Raw genomic sequence first — 21,617 nt, 5'->3', positions numbered from 1 at the left:
GAACTAACAAATGAACAATAGTATTTTTTATTAACCAACATTAACAAAGATTAAACGCTGTAAAATAAAAAATAAAAAAAATATATATATATATATATATATTATTAATTGTTTGTTCACAATATCTAATTGACTAATTAATATAAACAAAAGGAACATTATTGTAAAGTGTTACCAAAATATTAACCTTTTGATATTTTTATATCAAATATATAACAATTTTAACAGTCTGAGAAACTGTATTACAAGACAACATCTGGTAAAGAAAGTATCAATCTCTAGTCTACCAAGTATAATTCCCTGTAAAATTCCCGTGAGATGGGATAACTGTCATTAGGGCACAAGTTAAACATTTTTAGATGGCTGCATGCTACATTTTTCCACGTGCAAGGTTTCAATCAAACTTGCTATTTGATTATCAAAATTTTCAAAGCACTTTCGATTCGTCTTAAGCCACAGGAAATTCAAGGGGAAGGATCTGGAAGGATGTCTGCAGATTATTTTCAATTTTGTGCAGTAGACATCAATGAGAGGCCTGCTCAGACTTTAGCTGAAACCCACCTCACCTCGGGCTCATTACAGCGCAGACTGGCCCATAATCCCCCTTAATTCCTTGTTGTCATTCATTCTCTCTTTAAGCCACTCTAGTCCGGCACAACCAATGAGTGGAGGGCCTGTGGAGGCACACAGGTATTGGCTTTTCCTCCCAGGTATGCAGTCTGTCTTTGTAGTTCTCCACAGGAGTCAGCGAAGCTATCACTTACCGTGCCAAACTCATTCCCTCCACCTTAGACGTTACCAGCAGATAATGTCAGTGCCAGACTTGCATTAATTAGCATCGGCCCGGAATTGAGAAGCCCTGTGACACAGAGAGATGGAGAAGACCTAAGTGTAACCCTTCTATGGGATTTATGATGATTCTTCAATGCATTAGTTCAATTATGCATTTTAAAGGTATCCTGTAACGCAAAAAGCAGTGGGTGTCGATATCTATATAATATCTTTTTTTTCTCATTGATTCCCTACATTCCTGGTTTGGAGTACAAATGCCTTCAACAGTGAAGAAACATAGATATTTGGCCACTGACGATAAGTTTGTCCAGAAGCTGTTACATTAGCTTTTTAACTATGAACATTAGATGATCACATTTAGTGAGGAATCTAGAGCGTATGGCAAGACGTCAACGAAATGCTTTAAGCATTTTATCTCGGATGTATTATTTTATGTTTTCTTTTCGCCTTTTCTTAACTCACACATGGACACACAAACTAGCTCCCATACATTGTATTTAAACCCAGATATCTAACATTCAAAGAGCATGTCTTTCAGTTCACTGTAAACTACTATTTAATTAAGCAAAGAATGGCTACAAAGGCTAAGTACTGGTATTACGCAGACTAAAAGCGCTTTAATTCTAAACCTGTTAATCTGAGAAATCGATGCCTGACATCAAAGGATCAAGAATGTATAATTTTGTAATGAGCAGGAACAGTGAACGTGAACGGTGATTGGTGAATTCTGCCTGACATCTTTTGTGTTCCATGGATGAAAGTCCTACAGGTTTAAATCGACGTGAGTGTGAGTAAATGACAGAATTTTCATTTTTGATTGAACTATCCCTTTAATTCATTGGTTACACTTTATAATAAGATTCCATGTGTTAACATAAGTGCATTAGGCATCATGAGCATACAATGAACAGTATTTTTTTTATTTTTTTTACAGCATTTATTAATCTTTGTTATCATTAGTTAATAAAAATAAATATTTTCATTGTTAATTCATGTTAGTTCATAGTGCATTTACTAATGTTAACAAATATACAACTTTTGATTAAAAAATAAATAAAAAATAGGTCATACTTTATATTAGGTGGCCTTAACTACTATGTACTAACATTAAATACATACAAGACTATGTATTTACTGTGTAACTACATGTTGTTCTTTAAAATTCCCTCATTTGCTGCTACTGAGGTTGAGGTACGGGTAGATTTAGGAGTAAGTGTAGGGTTAAAGTTAACAGTGTAACTGCAAATGTAATGAAATGCACGTACTTTAAATGTAATTACAATGCAACAACATGTATATACATAATAAGTGCATTGTATCAAATGGTTAAGTACATAATAGTTAAGGCCACCTAAAATAACGTGGGCCCAAAAATTATTAGTATATGCTGAAATTAACATTAACTAAGATTAATAAAATCTGTAAAAGTATTGTTCATTGTTAGTTCATGTTAACTAAAGTTGTTAACTAATTTTAACAAATGGAACCTTATTGTAAAGTGTTACCAATTCATAAGTTTAGATAACACATTAACATGAACCAAATGTCAAAATAATCTAGGGTCATATGAGTGCTTGCTTTAAATTTCATTAATCTTTTCTTGGTGCAGCTATATAAAAAATATCATACAATAATCTTGTGTATCTGGTGAGATAAAAACGTTTTACGAGATAATGTTCTGAATGCTTTTGATCCTAAAACGCTTGTTTATTTCTGAAATAAACCAACTCTAAGGGACAGATGTTAAATGCTTGGACCCGATCTATGCGTAAAAAAACAGAACCATATGTTGTGTACATTTTAAATAGGCAACCATTACTGGAGGACATTTCCAAAACAGTGGCGGCTAATTCCTTTAATCCTTTGAAAAACAAAAACAAAACAAAGGTTATAAATATATGGTTTCACATTCAAACATCTTTTGAACATTTGTTAACCCAGAGCATGTGTAAACTAGGATAGCATTGCATTTAGTAAGAGCTACACTTCTTGGTGGTCCTGTGTATTTGACCATACATGAATAAACTTACAAGAGGGCAGATGTGTGCCACTTTCCCAGTTGTAAATTCTGTCACAGTAAACTTCAGCACAGCACTTACAAAATCCAGCAAAACACAGGACCCATCATGCCCAGAGAACTGACTAATAGCCTTCATAATGGGCAGTTAAGGCAATATGGTAGTGGTGATGGGGGTGGGATATGTTAAGAGTTTCCAGCAGGCCTTAGTCCATTTGGGTTTGTTTGGCCTGAGGCATGGCTCACTGGAGAGAGTTAACAGCAGAATAAATAACAATTTTTTCAGTCATTATTACGCTTAGTGCATAATATGCCTGAAACTTGCATTGGTCCTACTCGGGTTTGTTCCAGTTTACTGGTGTCTTAAGAAGGGCCAAGGAGATTATGACGGGATGTCTGTCAATCTGCATCCAACCCAACCACCCCCCTGGTGCTATCATGGCCTCTCCTTGATCTTGTGCAAATTTCTCACTTCATAGGGGATGAGGGGAATTGGATCGTGCAGGCAGTCGAGCAAAGGGCTGTTTTGATGTTTATTCATTTGCTCGGCACTCCATCCAAGAATGCAGAAAAGTGGACCTCTGATACACAGTTTCGATCAAACTTTAATGAGGATGAATAAATTAGTGACACAAATGATGTTGTTTTAGAATTTTACATCAAGTTTGTCTCTAGTCAGTCTTTGTACAAAATTCTGCATATTTCATGGCGACAAATACTCTCATTTCAGAAAAAGGCACGAGCCGTATGCTTTCATCAACCAATCTCTGTGATACACTCAAACGTTCAACTTGAAATACACATACAGAGGGAAAACTTGAGATCAAGTCAATCAGCAGTCTGTTTGAGGCATAGTCTTCCTCTGGGAACTCAACTCTGATGCAACACAGTCATCTCTATCTGAAGTCTGACTGGCTCTATAGTCCCTGTTTCTGCACCACATTTAGGGCAGGTGAAGTAGATGTCTGCGATGGTGTGGCTCTTGAGGCAGTAATAGCAGAAAACATGGTTGCAGCCGATGGAATGAGGCATGGTGGGCCACTCCCCGCAAATGGCACACACTGTGCAGTAGGTCTCCTCCAAACAGTCTCCACCTTTCAGCTCATTCAGAGGGGAGAACAGGGAAGAGACACTGGCCTTCAGTTTCCACACATTAATGAGAGGAAGTAGGAAGATGAGGAACTCTGCAAAGCCATGCCACAAAAGCTCTCGGTTCAGGTACTGGAAGTTGATGTCCCGTGGTCCTTGAGGTCGGCTGAAGACAGGTTGCACTCCCAACAACCTTTCTGTCAGAGTAGGAAAGGTGCCTTTCTGTAGGAAAATAAGGAAGTTGACCAGGCTGGCCACTTTGGTGAGGCCTGAGAAGATGTCAAGTGCTTTACGGGCTTTGTGCATATTGGACTCTGCAGGGTGGCTGAGGAACAAGCTATGAGAGCGTTCTTTGAGCCACTTTTCACCTACAGTTAGAAGAGCAAACCAGAGCTTCTGTTGTCGACTCATGGGCCTGTACTTTTGGCCCGAGATCAAAGCGTTCTTGTACCGGATGTTGAGCAGTGACTGGCCCACAGTGGTGCTGTTGGAGTAGACTGTGAACCTCCACAAGAGAAGCTGGAGAAGGGCCTTCAGTTCTGGTTCCACAGGGGTTAAGAGCCCAGGTTTGAAATGCAGGAAACATTGGGTGAACTGTGACCAAACAAGCTGTTCCAGTGCACCATCCAGTTCAAAAGCATCCAGCTGACTGATTCTCAAAACCCGAGATAAATGGCTTGGGCCGGCCTCTGCGAAAGGCTTGTCAACTCCAGCTCCAGCTACAAGCAGAAGAAGTGAATAGTTATGCATTTTTGCATTTCAGTTGAAATCACTTTTCACATGTAAAACCCATCCTAAATTCCCTTTTAGCTGTGCAGGGCAGAGGCACAGTAGGTCTTATGCTGTTCCCTCTCGAGATTCAGTTGGAGGACAAATCACATCACAGGAGATTATCCCAACAGCACAGGCTTGGAAAGGCGGTAAACATCCGCAATGTGGAACTACTTTACTTTGACGGCTTTTATATGGGATCTAAGAACTGTGACGTTTGGCAATTTTTCATGGAATGCTTTTGTATCAGGCCGAGTTTATCGCTTTAAATGCAATGGTTAAAAAATGAGAGCCAGGGGCCATGGTGACCACTTCTTAGCCCTCGGTGTATCAGAGGACGGGATTTGGACAATATCTGCAATAAACTAGCTTATAGAAATCTCGGGAAACGTCTAAAAATCTTTCTTATTTCAGGTCAGATTCAACTGTGCCCAATGCATTTCACCTGTTTATGACATAAAGAAAAAAATAAAAATATGATAAAGAATGAACGTGAAACAGAAAATAAAACGCAACGGCATTTTGATAAACTAAATGAATGATTACTTTTTAAAAAAACTGTCGGGGACTGTAGCGATGTATCCTTTCTTAATGCGGTCAAACACTCGACCTTAACTTCTGATCATATGTTACATACTGTGTATGTGCAGGCCTACTAGCCGAAGAAAAAAAAAAAGGGGGTACTCGGCCAGGTGAGACAAATCAAATCAGCAGGCCACTCTGAGGATACAGCTTTTCCATGTTCTCGTCATACGCTTTTATTGAGCAGTTTACAAGTTATGAATATGTTTTATTTGAGAACATAATATTGACAGCAAACTATCAATAGTAATGTGACTATTGTCAAGGGCCTGTCAATAGTAATGTAATTATGATTTAGAGGATCACACAGATGTTAGCTCGGGCAAGTAACGTCTTATAGGCCTATCAATATCAGGATTACTATTGACATGCTTTCTCAGACTCAAAGTACTTGCCAAATATATAACAACAAGACACTTTTGTCAATGTCGCTGCCTATAAAAATTAAGCACTTGAATGTACAGGCTTTAACCGGAGATCTGAAAATCTACGTTTCTTATGTAATCTGCCAAATTCGTAATCAATGGCTGTGTTTACCTCTATTGTAATCAGAAGACCTGGCCTTCACAGAGCGCTGTGATTCATACAAATTCACTGAACATTACACGTTTACTATGGGGTTCACTTGTGGATTGTCACAAGGAAAAAATGCAACTGTAAATTGCCAAAGAGAATATAGTCTGGTAAAAAAAAAAAAAAAAAAAAAAAAAAAAAAAAGGTCTTTTTTTTTTTTTTTTGTCTTCATATACAGTATATATACACACACAAAAAAAAAATTGTCCATTTGTAAACTGATTTATCTTAGGACATTTCAATGGTGACACTTTTCAACATTAATTGACGCAAGAGTTAAAATTATTATTTTTTTACAGCATTTATCATGGTTATTGTTAATTTCTATATGTACTAATACATTTAATTAAAATAATTAAATAAAAATTTGTATATGCTAATATCTGTTGATGCATTAACATGAATAATAGTATATTTATAATTTACCGAGTTTAATTAATGCTGAAAAAAATTGGTCATGGTTAGTTCATGATACCAAATGCATTAACTAATGTTAACGTATACAACATTATTGCAGTGTTACCATTTAAAAAGTATATGGCTACTTTGTTATTTATGATGTGAAATCAACCCAACTGCAACAAATAAGCTACATTTCCTAGAAAATGGAGCCCATCTTCTGTCTGTAAAATGGATGGGGAACACGCATATAAAAGGTTATATCGGCCGAGTCAAGCAGCATTAAATGACAAATGCCTGACACCACCACGGGCTATAAAACATGTTCTCCTGAGGCAACCCACTGGAGGCTCAGGCTTGCAGTTCTGCAACTGATAAGCTGGGTCACAGAGTCACCTTGGGCTTAAGCATTACAAGGCAGTAGGCCATGGAATTCCTGCAGCCAGTGGATTTTTAGGAGGCCGATACTTTCTTTGAATCTGGGATTCAAAATCTAATGTAAATCTGGAAATAAAATTATTGTTGGAATTTGAAAGATTTTAATTTAAGATTCTCTACTATTTCTAGGTCACTAATAAAATTAGCAAATTTGCTATACTAAATATGTTTACCCATTTTTTACAAAATGACATATTTGTTTACAATGACATATTTCTTTACTTCCATTAAAGATGCTCTTTGAAACATTCTCAAACCATGCTAAGATAACATGGATCATCAGATTTTGCACATACAAGTGGACATCATACCAGATCAAGTTTATGCCATCTTTAAAGTAAAAGCAGGACATTTAAAGTGCTAAGCAATTCTGAAATTCATGTTAATTTGACAATTCAACTTCTGACTCAAATTGTTATTCTGATAACATAAATTGCAATGAAAAAATAACAGTATAAAAAAAATAAAAATAAAAAAAATGGACTTAATTGGGTGGCCAAAGGGATTTTATTCTCTTTAGCGTTACATCTAAAACTCCTGTAAAGCAAGCTGTCACTACAAATCATGACCACTCATGTGAGATGAAGAGTTCAGTCATATCAGTAACCTTATAAAAGCTCTTTTATTCTACATGGGGCGGGGGCGCACTCATGGGTGCAGCCATGTTAGCATCACATGACCAGCTGAATACTAGTCGCTTAATCTCAGTAACTGCCCTTTTATTGGACACTTTCATTCATGGATTAAATTAACTTGGTTCATTTAAATTCACTATGGTTTAGTGTTCATAGTGAATTTCTACAATGGCACTGGTAACTGAAAACTACTGTGTTTGAAAGATGCAACATCCAGGGCACTAGCTGTCAGTGAAAGCCAATGTAAGTGACTTCAACATACTTAAAAAAAACATTACTGAGTGCACCTTTAAGTCTTACACTTCCTCTGTATAATTATTTGTGTTATTAAAGTTACATAGCCCTGATGCCATTTTCAGCTGACAGAATTAGTCAGTCTCCTAGTTGTGCATTCAACTTTTAACTCAAAGTAGTATCCATTTTATTAAGAAAATTGATGGGGATGTCAGTTTCTGGATCTACAAGGTGATGTCATCCTGAAATGGGATTACAGGACTGCTAAAATACCCATCCTGTGACTGTTCTAATTGTTCTATGGCTGTATCATAAAATATGAATGTCTACAAAAGCACTCTGGATTCAAGGTCTGGCCTAATGTCTCATCAGACTGCCCCGTTACCCTAATTACCAATGAATCGCAAGAGCCACAGCCTAACAAAACTTAATATCCAAGAATATCCTTAATATCCATCTTTTAAAACAAGTCTGACACAAAGCTATGCCTTGCTTAATCTTGTTTGCTCAAAATGTAAATTATTTAAAATAATTAATTGATTTAGCGAGTATGAAGGTGGAAGTTTTAAAGCCTTAAGTATTAAGTACAAAGTTAGGTAAAAAAAAAAAAAAAAAAAAAAAAAAAAGGCTTAACTCATGAAACATTTAAAGGCAGAGGCAGCAGTAACAACTGTAGAGAACAGTTAATATATGAGAAAATTGTTAAGAGTCATATTTTGGTGTTCAGAGGGCAGTCCTGCTTTGCTATGTCTACATAAATGATCTTGGTTTCAATACATTAATCCTGCAATTTTTCATCACCTATATATCACTTAACGCATTTACATTAAAAAGCATTTAATAGCTGTGTTCTTGTAAAAAAAAAATTCATTTGACTAGAAGCAGCAATAACCAAACACATCATCCATACAGTATGATACCACATCTTAAAACTGTTTTTGTTTGAGAATTGTTTTTCCTCTCACCATCATCCAGATTTGGCCCAGCACAGTCATGTAACGCAATATTAAAAGGCTCTCTGTTTATATGGATTCAGCAACTTGGTAAACATTTGACCCACAAATGGGATAAAGACTCAATCTCAGTTCCAAACACATCGGCAAAACACAACAACAATAGCCTGCTTTTGAAAATCTTAATCCATTTAAATGCGACACTGCCACAAATCTATAGACAACCTTTTGACCTGGACTGAGATCATACTGCAGTCTGACTTTAACTCTATTCATTATGTTAAGTGTGCTATATGGTCCACTTAGAGCTTAATCAAATCCACAGCAATCAGACGTCCTAATTCTGCATGATGACGTCATCTCTTATCATTTTAAAACTTAAAATTTACCATGGTAACCACAGTTTCAGCCTAGGTACATTAGTTACTACAGTTTTGTTTATTTATTTACTTACTACATTAATTCCTATTAAATTATAATGGGATCTTTTTCAAACAGTATAAGAAAGCCTTCAGAATATTTCAGTAATTTTGCTTATTCTATATATTTTACTTATTTCTTTATTTTATTTTTTATAACAGTGGGAGCCAATACCAAATACCATCCTGCAGTTACTATTGTATTTTGGCAGAAACTGTGGTTAAAAAGTTTTGAATGGGAAAAGAAAGAAAATAACTTCAAAGCAAAGTGAAAGTATGACGTGATTGTTTTAATATTCCGGGTTTGAAACAAGTTAAGCTCAATCGACAGAATTTGTGGCATATTGCTGATTACCACAAAATTTATTTAGAGTCATCCCTCCTTTTCTTTAGTAAAAGCAAAAATCTGGGTTACAGTGAGGCACTTACAATAGAAGTGAATGGGGCCAATTTTAAGAGGGTATAAAGGCAGAAATGTGAAGCTTCTAATTTTATAAAAGCACTTACATTAATTCTTCTGTTAAAACTCATGTTTTATTTGAGCTGTTAAGTTGTTTAAATAATTATTTTTACAGTCATTTTAGGGTTTGTTGACATTACATTGTCATGGCAACAAAGTTGTAAAATTGGCTAGAACTTGACACACAGAAAAGGTTAGTTAGTAATGTTATCACACTTAAATCATGTTTATACGCATATTGTTTATGTCTTGTGGCTTTAATTTTGAAAAAGTGAGTATTTTAACGTTCAGAAATTGGCCCCCATTCACACCTGTTGTAAGTGCCTCACTGTAACCCAGATTTGTGCTTTTTTTAAAGAAAAGGAGGGGCAAGTCAGTATTAAGTTTTGTGGTAATCAAAAATATGCCACAAATGATGTCGATTGAGCTTAACTTGTATTAAACCTGGAATATTCTTTCACGAAATAGATCTAATCTATTAAGAAGTTATTTAGAAGTAGTAATCAGGTCATAAACAGGACCCTTTGCTGTCAGATAGTAATATATATATATATATATATATATATATATATATATATATATATATATATATATATATATATATATATATATATACACACACACACACACACACACACACACACACACACAGGGTTGGGGAGTAACAATACATGTAACGGGATTACGTATTTAAAATACAAAATATAAGTAACTGTATTCCACTACAGTTACAAAATAAATCATTGGTAATTAGAATACAGTTACATTCAAAAAGTATTTTGATTACTGAAGAGATTACTTTGCATTTTATTGTCATTTATTTCATTTAATATTTAGTCCTTTCAGATGGAAAACATTTATACATATAAATTATGCGACCCAAAGTGCATTTGAACAGTAGTGAAACACTTTCTTATGATGTGTCACATTCATACGAGCAGACAGAGAAGTACGTTTGAAGTAAGTTTGAAGCAGAAGAAATAGAAATAAACCTTGTGTAAATTGTCAGCTTTATGCTAAGCTAAAATGCTATTTCTAGCCATTTTACATGCACATGTTACCAGGCACGATCATATTTTTTATTAAGAAAATTCACACTGGATCATAATTTCTTTTTTTCTAGTAAGACATTTGATATTAGGGCAAAAATCATATTCTTTATAATAATTGTTGTATTGTTTTCCTGTAAAAATATCTAGATAAAATCTCTGAAACAAGATCAATTTGATTTATCTTGTTTTAGAAACAACCCTGCATAAGCTATTTAAGTTTTTCAGAGAATGTATTTTTAACATGTGTATTTTGTCTTACTGTACTGGCAGAGTTTTTATAGTCAAAACAAGTGAAAAAATCTACCAGTGCTGAAGAAGTAATCCAAAGTATTTAGAATATGTTACTGACCTTGAGTAATCTAACGGAATACGGTACAAATTACATTTTACAGCATGTATTCTGTAATCTGTAGTGGAATACATTTCAAAAGTAACCCTCCCAACCCTCTCTCTCTCTCATATATATATATACACACACACAGTAATTTTTTTTTTCTTTTTACAGTTTTTACCAATACATTTTTAAAAAAATTTCCCTGTATTTCAAAATGAGAGAAAAATTGTTTTAAAATTACAAGAATAAACTGTTTATCGAAGTGTCACGTGATTTAACAAAAAATTCTGTATAAATGGAATGCATTAAATTTCTGTTTTTAAAAGCTTTTATATGACAATAACCCAAAACTATCCGTAAAAATAAAGCATTCTTTATTGACAAAAGTAGCATAATTTTTTATGGCGATACATCACTGTCAAATACATAAAAATACTATTAATAATACATTTAAAAATGTATAATTGCAAGAAAATATGACTAAAAGAAATATTTTGTCATTTTGCATAACTTAACCACTACTTTACATACATAAATGGAAAAAAAAAAACCTACAGGTACTGACTATCCTAGAGAGTTAAAAACTAAATTTTATCAGATTTTGACTTTCACTTTATCACTACATTTGTATTAATTTAAAGATTTTATTGTTAAATAAGTGCATTTCATGTAATAAAAACCTGTGTAAACCCATAAAGTTAATAAATGTCCTTTATGCTTCCTTACATTTATATGACATGCAAATCAAGCATAAATGACCCATAACTACATTCCCCTATCACTATCATTCCAAAATACAACGTATAATGGCAATTAAAAAAGAATTTGGCCTGAATGAACAAAATGAACTTACTGTGTATTGAAAGAATAAATTAACATTTTTAAGTGATGTGCAAAGCAAGTACATTAAAAAGTTAAAATATTAAGCTGGAACAGACACCTTTATTGTCATGCATATTCATTTGGACATAATATCTAATTATTTATTATACCATACGCAAAAAAAATCGGTTTGCATGTATTTAAGGTTTACATGCATGTATCTTCTAATTAGAGGAGTTTTATTTTGGAGAAGGAATATACTTCTGTTCAAACACATGCTGTCTCTGAGCACGTACTTTTCCTCCAAGATGTTCGCTGCTGTCCGAGTGGATTCAAAATTAAGCAATCTCATGTTCAATCATATCTTCTGTTATTATTTTTGTAATACGGGAACAACACAAATATTAAATTTAGATGTATTTACACAAATATCCCAAACAGTACTTATTGTTGGAAGGAGTTGCTGGTTTAGGTAACTGAAGTAACCTCTTAGTTTAACTTCAGCTTAATGATGATATTTTAGGATATGTAGAATACAAAACAAACAGCAACAGTTATCTAAAGAGTGTTTGTCCATCTACAGGATATTATTTTAAAGCAGCGTGTGCTTATCTAAGCAGCTCCTCGGTGGATCGACAGAGGTACAATTTCTACATTTACAAGCATTTTAACATTGAGGAATTTTTGTTTAGTGGAGTTAGCCTGTGATTCTTTAAATAAATTAAATGACATTTTTTAAGGTTACTGTTGTGTAATTTAACTGATAGATTATCTACTATTTGTTTTTCTCCCCATGCTTGCCTAAAGAATATTGAGGGCTCAAAAGGACTTGTTTGGACTAGTTTCCCACCCTAGTTTGAACAAGATGGATGTATTTTGTTGTTCGCATTGTACAAGTTTCCGAGGTAAGTAACAAGTGTGTGTGTTTTTACTGTAAAACAGATATATTTCTTTTTTTGATCTAAATGGACAACATAAACTGTTGTGTACATGTACAAGTTTGATTATTTTCTAGGGATATCTTTCAATCCATTGTAAATGTAACTAGCCTTTTTTATCTCTCTGTTTCAGGTGTGAATCTACCAAACGCATGTATGCAAATTGATCGGCACAGTCTTCGCTGATGACTTTATTTCTCATCAGAAGTCATTGGAGTCGGAAAAAAGTTCTGGTGAACTTGCTGAGATTCTCTTGATTCGCTACTTAAAGGTATTATTGTCATCTTAGTTGTTTAATATTGTTCTGTGGTTCAACAGACCTTGATTTTACACAGACTAATTTGAGCCTGTCCCAAACTAAAAGGGTTTTTAGTTTACTTAAATATAAAACCTCTCATTTACTGACCCTCATGTCATCCCAGATGTGTATGACTTTTTTCTCCCGTACACAAGATTTTTACAAGAATATCTCAGCTCTGCCGGTCCATACAATGCAAGTGAAAGGATACCAACATTTTAAAGCTCCAAAAAGCACATAAAGGCAGCATAAAAGTAATCCATAAGACTCCAGTGATTTAATCCATGTCTTCAGAAGTGATATGATAAGTGTGGGTGAGAAACAAATCAATATTTAAGTCCTTTTTTTTTTTAACTATAGCTTCAGAAGATATATTTAACCACTGGAGTCATATAGGTTAGGTCACCCAAAAATGTCACCTCTCATCATTTACTCACCCTCATGCCATCCCAGATGTGTATGACTTTCTTTCGTCTGCTGAACACAAATGAAGATTTTTAAAAGAATATTTCAGCTCTGTTGGTCCATTCTATTCAAGTGAATGATAGTTGATAAAAGTAATCCATTCAACTTGAGTGGTGATCCAGTTGGTTTTGGGTGAGAACAGACCAAAATAAAACCCCTTTTTCACTGTACATTTTGCCATTGCAATCTCTAAGCACAATCATGATTTCAAGCTCGATTACACTTTCTGGTGCTTAATGCATTTATACAGCATGAGATGGCGCTATAGGAAGTGTAATCGAGCTTGAAATCATGATCGCCAAGGAGATTTATAGTGAAAAGTTCATTATATTTTGGTCTATTCACACCTACAAACCAACCAACTGGATCACTTCAAAAGATATAGATTTAACTACTGGAGTCATATGGATTACCTTTTATGTTGCCTTTATGTGCTTTTTGGAGCTTAGGTTTTGGTCCCCATTCACTTGCATTGAATTAACCTACAGAGCTGAGATATTCTTCTAAATATCTTTGTGTTCATCAGAAGAAAGTCATACACATATGGGATGGCATGAGAGTGTGTAAATGATGAGAAAATTTGGGGGTAAACTATCCCATTAATGGTGAGTGTACTGAAAAGTTGTATTCACATGAAATGTTAGAATATGTTTGTTATAAGCTCAGACAAAATCTGTGCACGCAGAAAACATTTCTCATTTCTTAAATGTTCTACAAATTCCCCATCGCTTGCATGTTGTTTGTGAAATAGTTTGGCTAATTGTGTGATACTTTTAGCAACCATTATGTGTACATTACTCTCAGGTTAATTTTAACACATTTTACCATGTTTAAATCCCATCCACAAAATTCTGCAGATTTTCCCAAAACATCTGCTTGGAAAAAGCCAAAAATGCCTTCAGATTCCATCTGGGCCTGTGCTTTCCTATCTTCAGACTTTTTGTGAATGTTACAACACTATGAATTTGGGTTGGGTTTTGGATAATTCACAATGTTTAGGCTGAATAACACATTCAACATGTTCAACATTTAACACTAGATTAAAAATGTACTTTCAGGATCAACATAGTGTCCACTTCCTGTGCTGCTGAGAGAAGATGCCTCATGATTCTTCAAAACATGCAGAGTAAATTACTTTATTCACACATTTCTAAATCATTTAACCATTTTTTAAACTTAAAGGAGTACCTCACCCAAAAATTTTCATTCTTTCATTATTTACTTACCCTCATGCCATACCAGATGTGTATGACTTTTATCTGCAGATCACAAACAAATATTTATATGAGTATTTCAGCTCTGTAAGGCCATACAATGCAAGTGAATGGGTGTCAGAACACTGAAGCTCCAAAAAGCAGTTAAAAACAGATTAAAAGTAATACATTCGACTCCCGTTGTTAAATCCATGTCTTCTGAAATTACATAATTAGTATGGGTGAGAAACCAATCAATATTTAAGTCCTTTATTACTATAAATCTCCACTTTCACATTTAAATCTGAAAGCCTGTTTAGTTTCACTTTCACATCTGAAAGTGGATATTTGTAATAAAAAAAGGACTTAAATATTGATCTGTTTATTGTATCTGAAGATATGTATTTAACCACTAGATTCTTATGGGTTACTTTTATTCTGCCTTTTTGTGCTTTTTGGAGCTTCAAATTTCTGATCACCATTCACTTGCATTGTATGGACCTACAGAGCTGAGATATTTTTCTAAAATCTTCACTTGTGTTCTGCAGAAGAAAGTAAGTCATAAACATCTGGGATAGCATGAAGGTGAGTAAATGATGAGAGAATTTTCATTTTTAGGGGAACTATCCTTTTAAAGGATAGAAGAAAAAAGTCATACAGGTCTGGAACAAGTGAGTAAATAATGACATTATTTGTGTGAACTATTCTTTTATGTAGGTGTGTATTTTGCCACGTTTTTCTATTTCTGCATTTCAGGGCTGAAGATTCAGAAGAGCCAAATGTTGGATATTCACCAGCTGCCCTGTTAACAATGGTCAGAGAACTCACAGATGCTGCAATTCACTACAACCTGGTCTGAAATTTCATTGTTCTTTTTTTATTTTTATTTTTTTTTATTTTCTCCCTTTTTCTCCCCAATTTGGCATGCCCAATTCCCAATGCTCTCTAAGTCCTTGTGGTGGCGTAGTGACACTCAGTTGCCTCTGTGTCCGAGACCATCAGTCTGTGCATCTTATCACGTGGCTTGTTGAGCATGTTACCGCGGAGACTTAGCGCATGTGGAGGCTCACGCTACTCTCCACGGCATCCACGCACAATTCACCACGCGCCCCACCGAGAGCAAGAACCACATTATAGCGACCACGAGGAGGTTAACCCAATGTGACTCTACCCACCCTAGCAACCAGTCCAATTGGTTGCTTAGAAAGCCTAGCTGGAGTCACTCAGCACCCCATGGATTCAAACTTGCGACTCCAGGTGTGGTAGTCAGCGTCTTTACTTGCTGAGCTACCCAGGCCCCCAATTCTATTATTCTTGAAAGTATAGTCATCACCAACCTGCCCAGGCTTTTCAGATTTCTTTTTACGTTTGGACTGATTTATGCATTGGATCTGATTTACCCAAAAGAGATTTAAAGACGGGTGGCTTTATAAGGTTTTAACTTGTGCAACACTAATGCAGCTGTAGATAATTTTTTCCTGTCGTTGTCAAATGTGTTTTTTTTCTTTTCTTTTTTCAGTGTTGTGCCTCATGTTTTGTCAATAATAGTACCTTGTCTTTTTATATTAAATATGTTTACTACATGCAGTTTGCTTATTTTTTATATTTTATGTTTAAGTTGTAAAATCTTCACATTTAAGAAACTTAAAAACAAAAAACAAGGCAGTTGCAAAACATTTTTAAGTAATTCTACTAGCACATTTCAAGTCACCTAAAATTATACTGGCGGCCAAAAGCTTGGAGTAATGTACAGATTTTACTGTTTTGGAAGGACATTGGTACTTTAATTCACCAAAGTGGCATTCAGCTGATCACAAAGTATAGTCAGGACATTACTGATGTATAAAACAGCACCATCATTTGAAAAACGTCATTTTTGATCAAATCTAGACAGGCCCCATTTCCAGCAGCTATCAATCCAACAACTTAGCCTTGAGTAATCATGCGAAATTGCTAATTTGGTACAAGAAAATCATTTGACATTATATCAAACACAGTTGAAAGCTATTTGGTTCATTAAATGAAGCTTAACATTGTCTTTGTGTTTGTTTTTGAGTTGCCACAGTATGCAATAGACTGCCATGTCTTAAGGACAATATTAGGTCAACAATGGCAAAAAAGAAACAGCTTTCTCTAGAAACTCGTCAGTCAATCATTGTTTTGAGGAATGAAGGCTATACATTGCTTGAAACTGCCAAAGAACTGAAGATTTCATACAAAGGTGTACACTACAATCTTCAAAGACAAAGGACAACTGGCTCTAACAAGGACAGAAAGAGATGTGGAAGGTCAGATGTACAACTAAACGAGGATAAGTACATCAGAGTCTCTAGTTTGAGAAATAAACACCTCACATGTCCTCAGCTGACAGCTTCATTGAATTCTACCTGCTCAACACCAGTTTCATGTACAACAGTAAAGAGAAGACTCAGGGGTGCAGGCCTTATGGGAAGAATTGCAAAGAAAAAGCCAATTTTGAAACAGAAAAACAAAAAGAAAATGTTAGAGTGGGCAAAGAAACACAGACATTGGATAACAGATAATTGGAAAAGAGTGTTATGGATCTTAACCCCACTGAGCTTTTGTGGGATCAGCTAGACAGTAAGGTGTGTGAGAAGTGTCTGACAAGACAGTCACATCTATGGCAAGTGCTACAGGAAGTGTGGGGTGAAATGTCACCTGAGTATCTGGACAAACTGACAGCTAGAATGCCAAGGATCTGCAAAGCTCTCATTGCTGCATGTGGAGGATTTTTTGATGAGAACTAGAAGTAGTTCTGAATTTTTTTTTTTTTCAAATTGTAATAGTAATTTCACGTTATTAATGTCATGACTGTACATTGTGATCAGTTGAATGCCACTTTGATGAATAAAAGTACCAATTTCTTTCCATAAGAGCAAAATCTACATTATTCCAAACTTTTGGACGCCAGTGTATATAGTTTAATTATTAAGTTAACATGGCTTAAAAAAAATACATTAATACAATGCATATTCATGATTTCAAAAACATATATTTTTTGTATAAATATATTAATTTTGCAGAACTTTACATTTTGAGTTAACATTAGTAAATTCATATTTTGAATTGACTGGAACAAAATAATTTTATAGTTTATGAGAAAAACAAGTTATGCATACTTGAGACTTAAGTTTTGTTATTGTAAAAGTAAAGGCAATCAGTTGCCTCAAATTTTAAGTTAGTAGAACTTATACGGGTTTAAGTGTTTTTAAACCCTCCAAAAATTGGCCCCATTTACTTCCACTGTAAGTGGATGAACTTAAAGAAAAGGACGAATCAAAATAGTTTTGTGGTAATCAACACTGACACAAATGCTTTCGATTGAGCTTAACTTATATTGAACCTGTATTCCCTTAAGCTTTGAATGTTGTATGTACAAAAGACTTCAGAACTTCTTTCCAATAAATGGATTAGTTTCATACCGTGTGCTGCCTCTGTAGACTCGTTGACAGTAACTGAAGAATGAGAAAACAGAATTGACATTTATAACGCATTAAACCTAGTTCTAGTAACTTGACCTAATCGACTTCATCTAACGTGATCTGTAGGCTAAACAAGACAAGAAGGCTTAAATGTAGGAGAAAATATTGATTCAAGTTAAATGAAAACCATTCATTCATGTCAAACTAACACCATTCATTCAAGTTAAACGAACACCATTCATACAAGTTAGTTTTACATGGTCCATTTTATTGGGTTTTAAATTGATTCCGTTTTGTTAAGAGAACGTGTTTCAACCACGTGGAATCACTGTCCATGACTGAATCAAGTTTAGCCAAGTGTAATTTGTAATGTTTAAATGTTCCATTGCAGGTTCATTCTGCTTTTATTATTTTAAATAAATGTGTATGAATGTGTGGATATGTGTATGAATGTGTGTGTGTGTGTGTGTTTGAATGTTTTAATTCATATTATGTTAAGGATAAAAGGCCATCATGTTTTTTTTCAGGGGCAGGAAACAAAAGCTGTTGTTCCCACAGCAAAAACAGTTTAGAGATTGGTTTGTCAGCTTTAAAAAAAAATGAACCAGTGAAAAAAGCAACAAATGTGTTGTGTGAAAAATATGCTTAAGCATTTAAAGCCGTTGCTAATGAGCTCTTGTAATATGCTGAACAAAAGTATGTTGTTTTGTATGATGTTTTTGTGAATAATATTAATAAAAAAGAATCAATGAGTGGTGGGGGGTTTTTTAATTAGTGTTGTGAACTATTTTCTAAAATGTTGCTACAGGCATAAAGTTTTAATTCTATAGCATAATATTTATTGGGTTTTTTTGGGGGGGGTTTTTTTGGGGGGGGGGGCTGCTGCAAAAATTTCACTATTTCAGTGATTTTAACGTTTTATGCAGACAAATCTTACCCTGCTTCAATAATATAATTAGTTTTTTTGCATTCTATATTTTTTAAAATGAAGAATGACACAATGCAAAAGTACAGTTAACCTACATTTAGAGAATGAAAATGCATTTATTTTGACTGTTTATTAATGTATCTGAAAAACAAAACAAAAAAAAAACACTTCTGACAGTTAATTTAAACCTGGGCTTTTGCAAAGTAAAATTACATTAATTTTTTGTTTTGTTTTGTTTTGTTTTACATATAAATGGTCTTAGTATTTTTTTTTTTTTTTTTTTGTAATAACAATAGTAATTATCTGTACTTAAGCTTTTCTTTATCATTCTTTTAAAGATAATTATTCTGTGATTTAGAGGTGAATCACTCTATTCTAACAATTATTATATGTTAAAAGTAAAAGATTTCATGGAATTATAGTGAGATTTCTTGTAGAATAACAGTAATAGATGTTAATTATGGTAAAGCTAATTATGTTTTTTTTTATTTTATTTTATTTATTTTTTTTACAGTTTATCTATGTTTTTAATCCGACAGTACTTTTTTTTTTTTTTTTTTTTTACACTTTTTTTTATTAATTTTTTTTTATAGATTGATAGATATCAAAATGATTCCACAAATTATGTCGATTGAGCTTAACTTGTATTGAAACAGTGTAACTCAGTAAAAAAACAAACAAAAAACGAACCGTACAGTATACCAACCACGGCTCGGGAAGCACTGGCACATCTCAAGTTTAATGACGCATCTGGAGCACAAGTTTTGGTCAAGAAAACAAAGCCTCAAACAGACAGGCACAGTTACAACCTCCGCTAATGCACCTGAATGGATCTGTAGATGGATACGCTCCACCTGTGTTTTTTACGTGGGTCAACCCCCCCAGTTATAGTAATACACTGATACTTGATTAATCTTTTACACCGACATCACCCAGGGAAAGAGCCGCAGGTGAGCCGAAACGCACACACTCCCTTCCAGTGCTAATTCAAACAGACTTGAAACAATAACTAAAGCGCTTGGGGTATTCATGTGGGATTTCCACATATTATTAAAATACTCCTGCAGCATGATCACAACATCCCTTCTCGCATGCATTTTAATAGCAAGGTTATTCCTTTTCTAGTGATGTACAGCTTCCAAATATTGAATATTTGTTGAGATTAAACTGAAGTGCACTTCCTTTTGATGCATGTAGCGTATTAGTGCAGATATTAAGTTAAAATGTTGATTTAGTAATTAGAGAAAATGTTTTGTTTTTAGTTAAGGACCCTGACAAAAATTAACCATGGTTTTACTATAATAATATTGTAGTAACCATGACTGCTATCACCATGGTTTTTTGAGCAGGAATAACTGTTTTGATACAAATAACCATGTTTTTTTTTTTTTTAACAGTAATACTGTAGTTTCTATATAGTAACCATGATTTTACTATATATTGTAACCATGACAGTCACCATCTTTATATTGTGGTTATTATGATTTTACTACAAATGCCATGGTTAAACTATGATTACTGTTGTAATGTTGTGACATGTTTACCAAATAGATGAATCTTTTGGAAACCGTGACCCTTAAACCGTGATACAAACCGAAACGTGAGAAATTCCAACCGTTACACCCCTAATATATATATACATATATATATATATATATATATATATATATATATATATATATATATAATCTGCTCAATACATATACATTTTGTCAGCTGACGCCTTATTGCCTCACCCAGCACAATAACAATCTGATATTAGACGCGAGAGGAAACAGTGCCTTGTGCTTCATTAAACTATATACAGATTTGATATGTTTCCCACAATGTCTGAATTCCTTTTTAGATTTGAGTATAGCAGATATATTTTGTATAATTACCCATGGCAAGACTGACAGTCCTGAGTCTGCGAGGAGATATTCTTCCTTCGTTTCCGGGTTATCTCAGTTAACCCCTCCTTGAAGCCGTTGAGCCAATTGAAAATTGCATTTTTCTCTGAGCCGTAGATCACATCCCTCCAATCGTATTTTGTGGCTTTAAAATCAGATTTTAGCGAGGCAAACATGAATCACGAACTGCATGTGGGAGAGGAGTCACTTCATGCAACCCAACTCTCGTGCGCTTGCGTCTGAGAAATGACTGTCCAATCAAAATTAGTAGCGTTTGTCCGACAGCACGTTTTATCCAATCGTCTTCAAGCAGAGGGCGGGCTTTAATGGGCAGCATGTTTTCAGCAACGCTGAATTGGAGGTGGTGTGTTATTGGTAATGTGAGGCATGGAATAAGGTTATAGAAACGCACATTTAAATGAAATAATGACCCTGTTTTCATACAAGTAAAACAGATGCTTGTATTTATTTATTTATTTATTTTGTAATTGAAAGCCCCGTTAACACCGAACACGTTTTTGCGTTCGTCCGCGCTGTTTTTCAGTTGTTTTTTTATGTAAACATGCGGACGTCTTTGGTCGGGGCGATCTCGAGACACCCGCGTTCTGTTCTTTTCTTGGCGATCTTTTTAATTAATTAACTTAATTAATACTTTCCAAGTCATGCTGTACAATTAATACATCATATTTTGGATACATTTGTTTCCCCCTGCGTGTTAGAATCCACAAGAGATGCTATCCGCACACTGAATGACGAACAGACTAAAGTCTATAATATATATATATATATATATATATATATATATATATATATATATATATATATATATATATATAGCCTCACATAACTATATATATATACATGTGGTTACTTATGTTTAAGTAACCACATGT

At 34.4% G+C, this 21,617-nt stretch overlaps 1 protein-coding gene across 2 annotated transcripts; it reads right to left on the bottom strand.

Annotated features, from left to right (window-relative positions):
* Positions 1–878: 878 nt before the first annotated feature.
* LOC127434566 (peroxisome biogenesis factor 2-like) lies at positions 879–20,956 on the bottom strand. Of its 2 annotated transcripts, XM_051687378.1 has the most exons (3): positions 20,716–20,956; positions 17,908–17,940; positions 879–4,617 (listed from the first exon to the last, which is right to left on the bottom strand). In XM_051687378.1, exons 1-3 carry the CDS (start codon positions 20,717–20,719, stop codon positions 3,680–3,682), a joined length of 975 nt encoding a protein of 324 aa, XP_051543338.1. In that variant the 5' UTR covers positions 20,720–20,956; the 3' UTR covers positions 879–3,679. The 2 variants fall into 2 exon arrangements, with proteins under 2 accessions (XP_051543338.1, XP_051543339.1); XM_051687379.1 differs by lacking the exon at positions 17,908–17,940.
* Positions 20,957–21,617: the final 661 nt, after the last annotated feature.

The sequence above is a fragment of the Myxocyprinus asiaticus genome, chromosome 44, assembly GCF_019703515.2.
Source record: "Myxocyprinus asiaticus isolate MX2 ecotype Aquarium Trade chromosome 44, UBuf_Myxa_2, whole genome shotgun sequence".
In the NCBI taxonomy this organism is placed as follows: domain Eukaryota; kingdom Metazoa; phylum Chordata; class Actinopteri; order Cypriniformes; family Catostomidae; genus Myxocyprinus; species Myxocyprinus asiaticus.
This window is presented reverse-complemented; position numbering and strand designations above follow the sequence as displayed.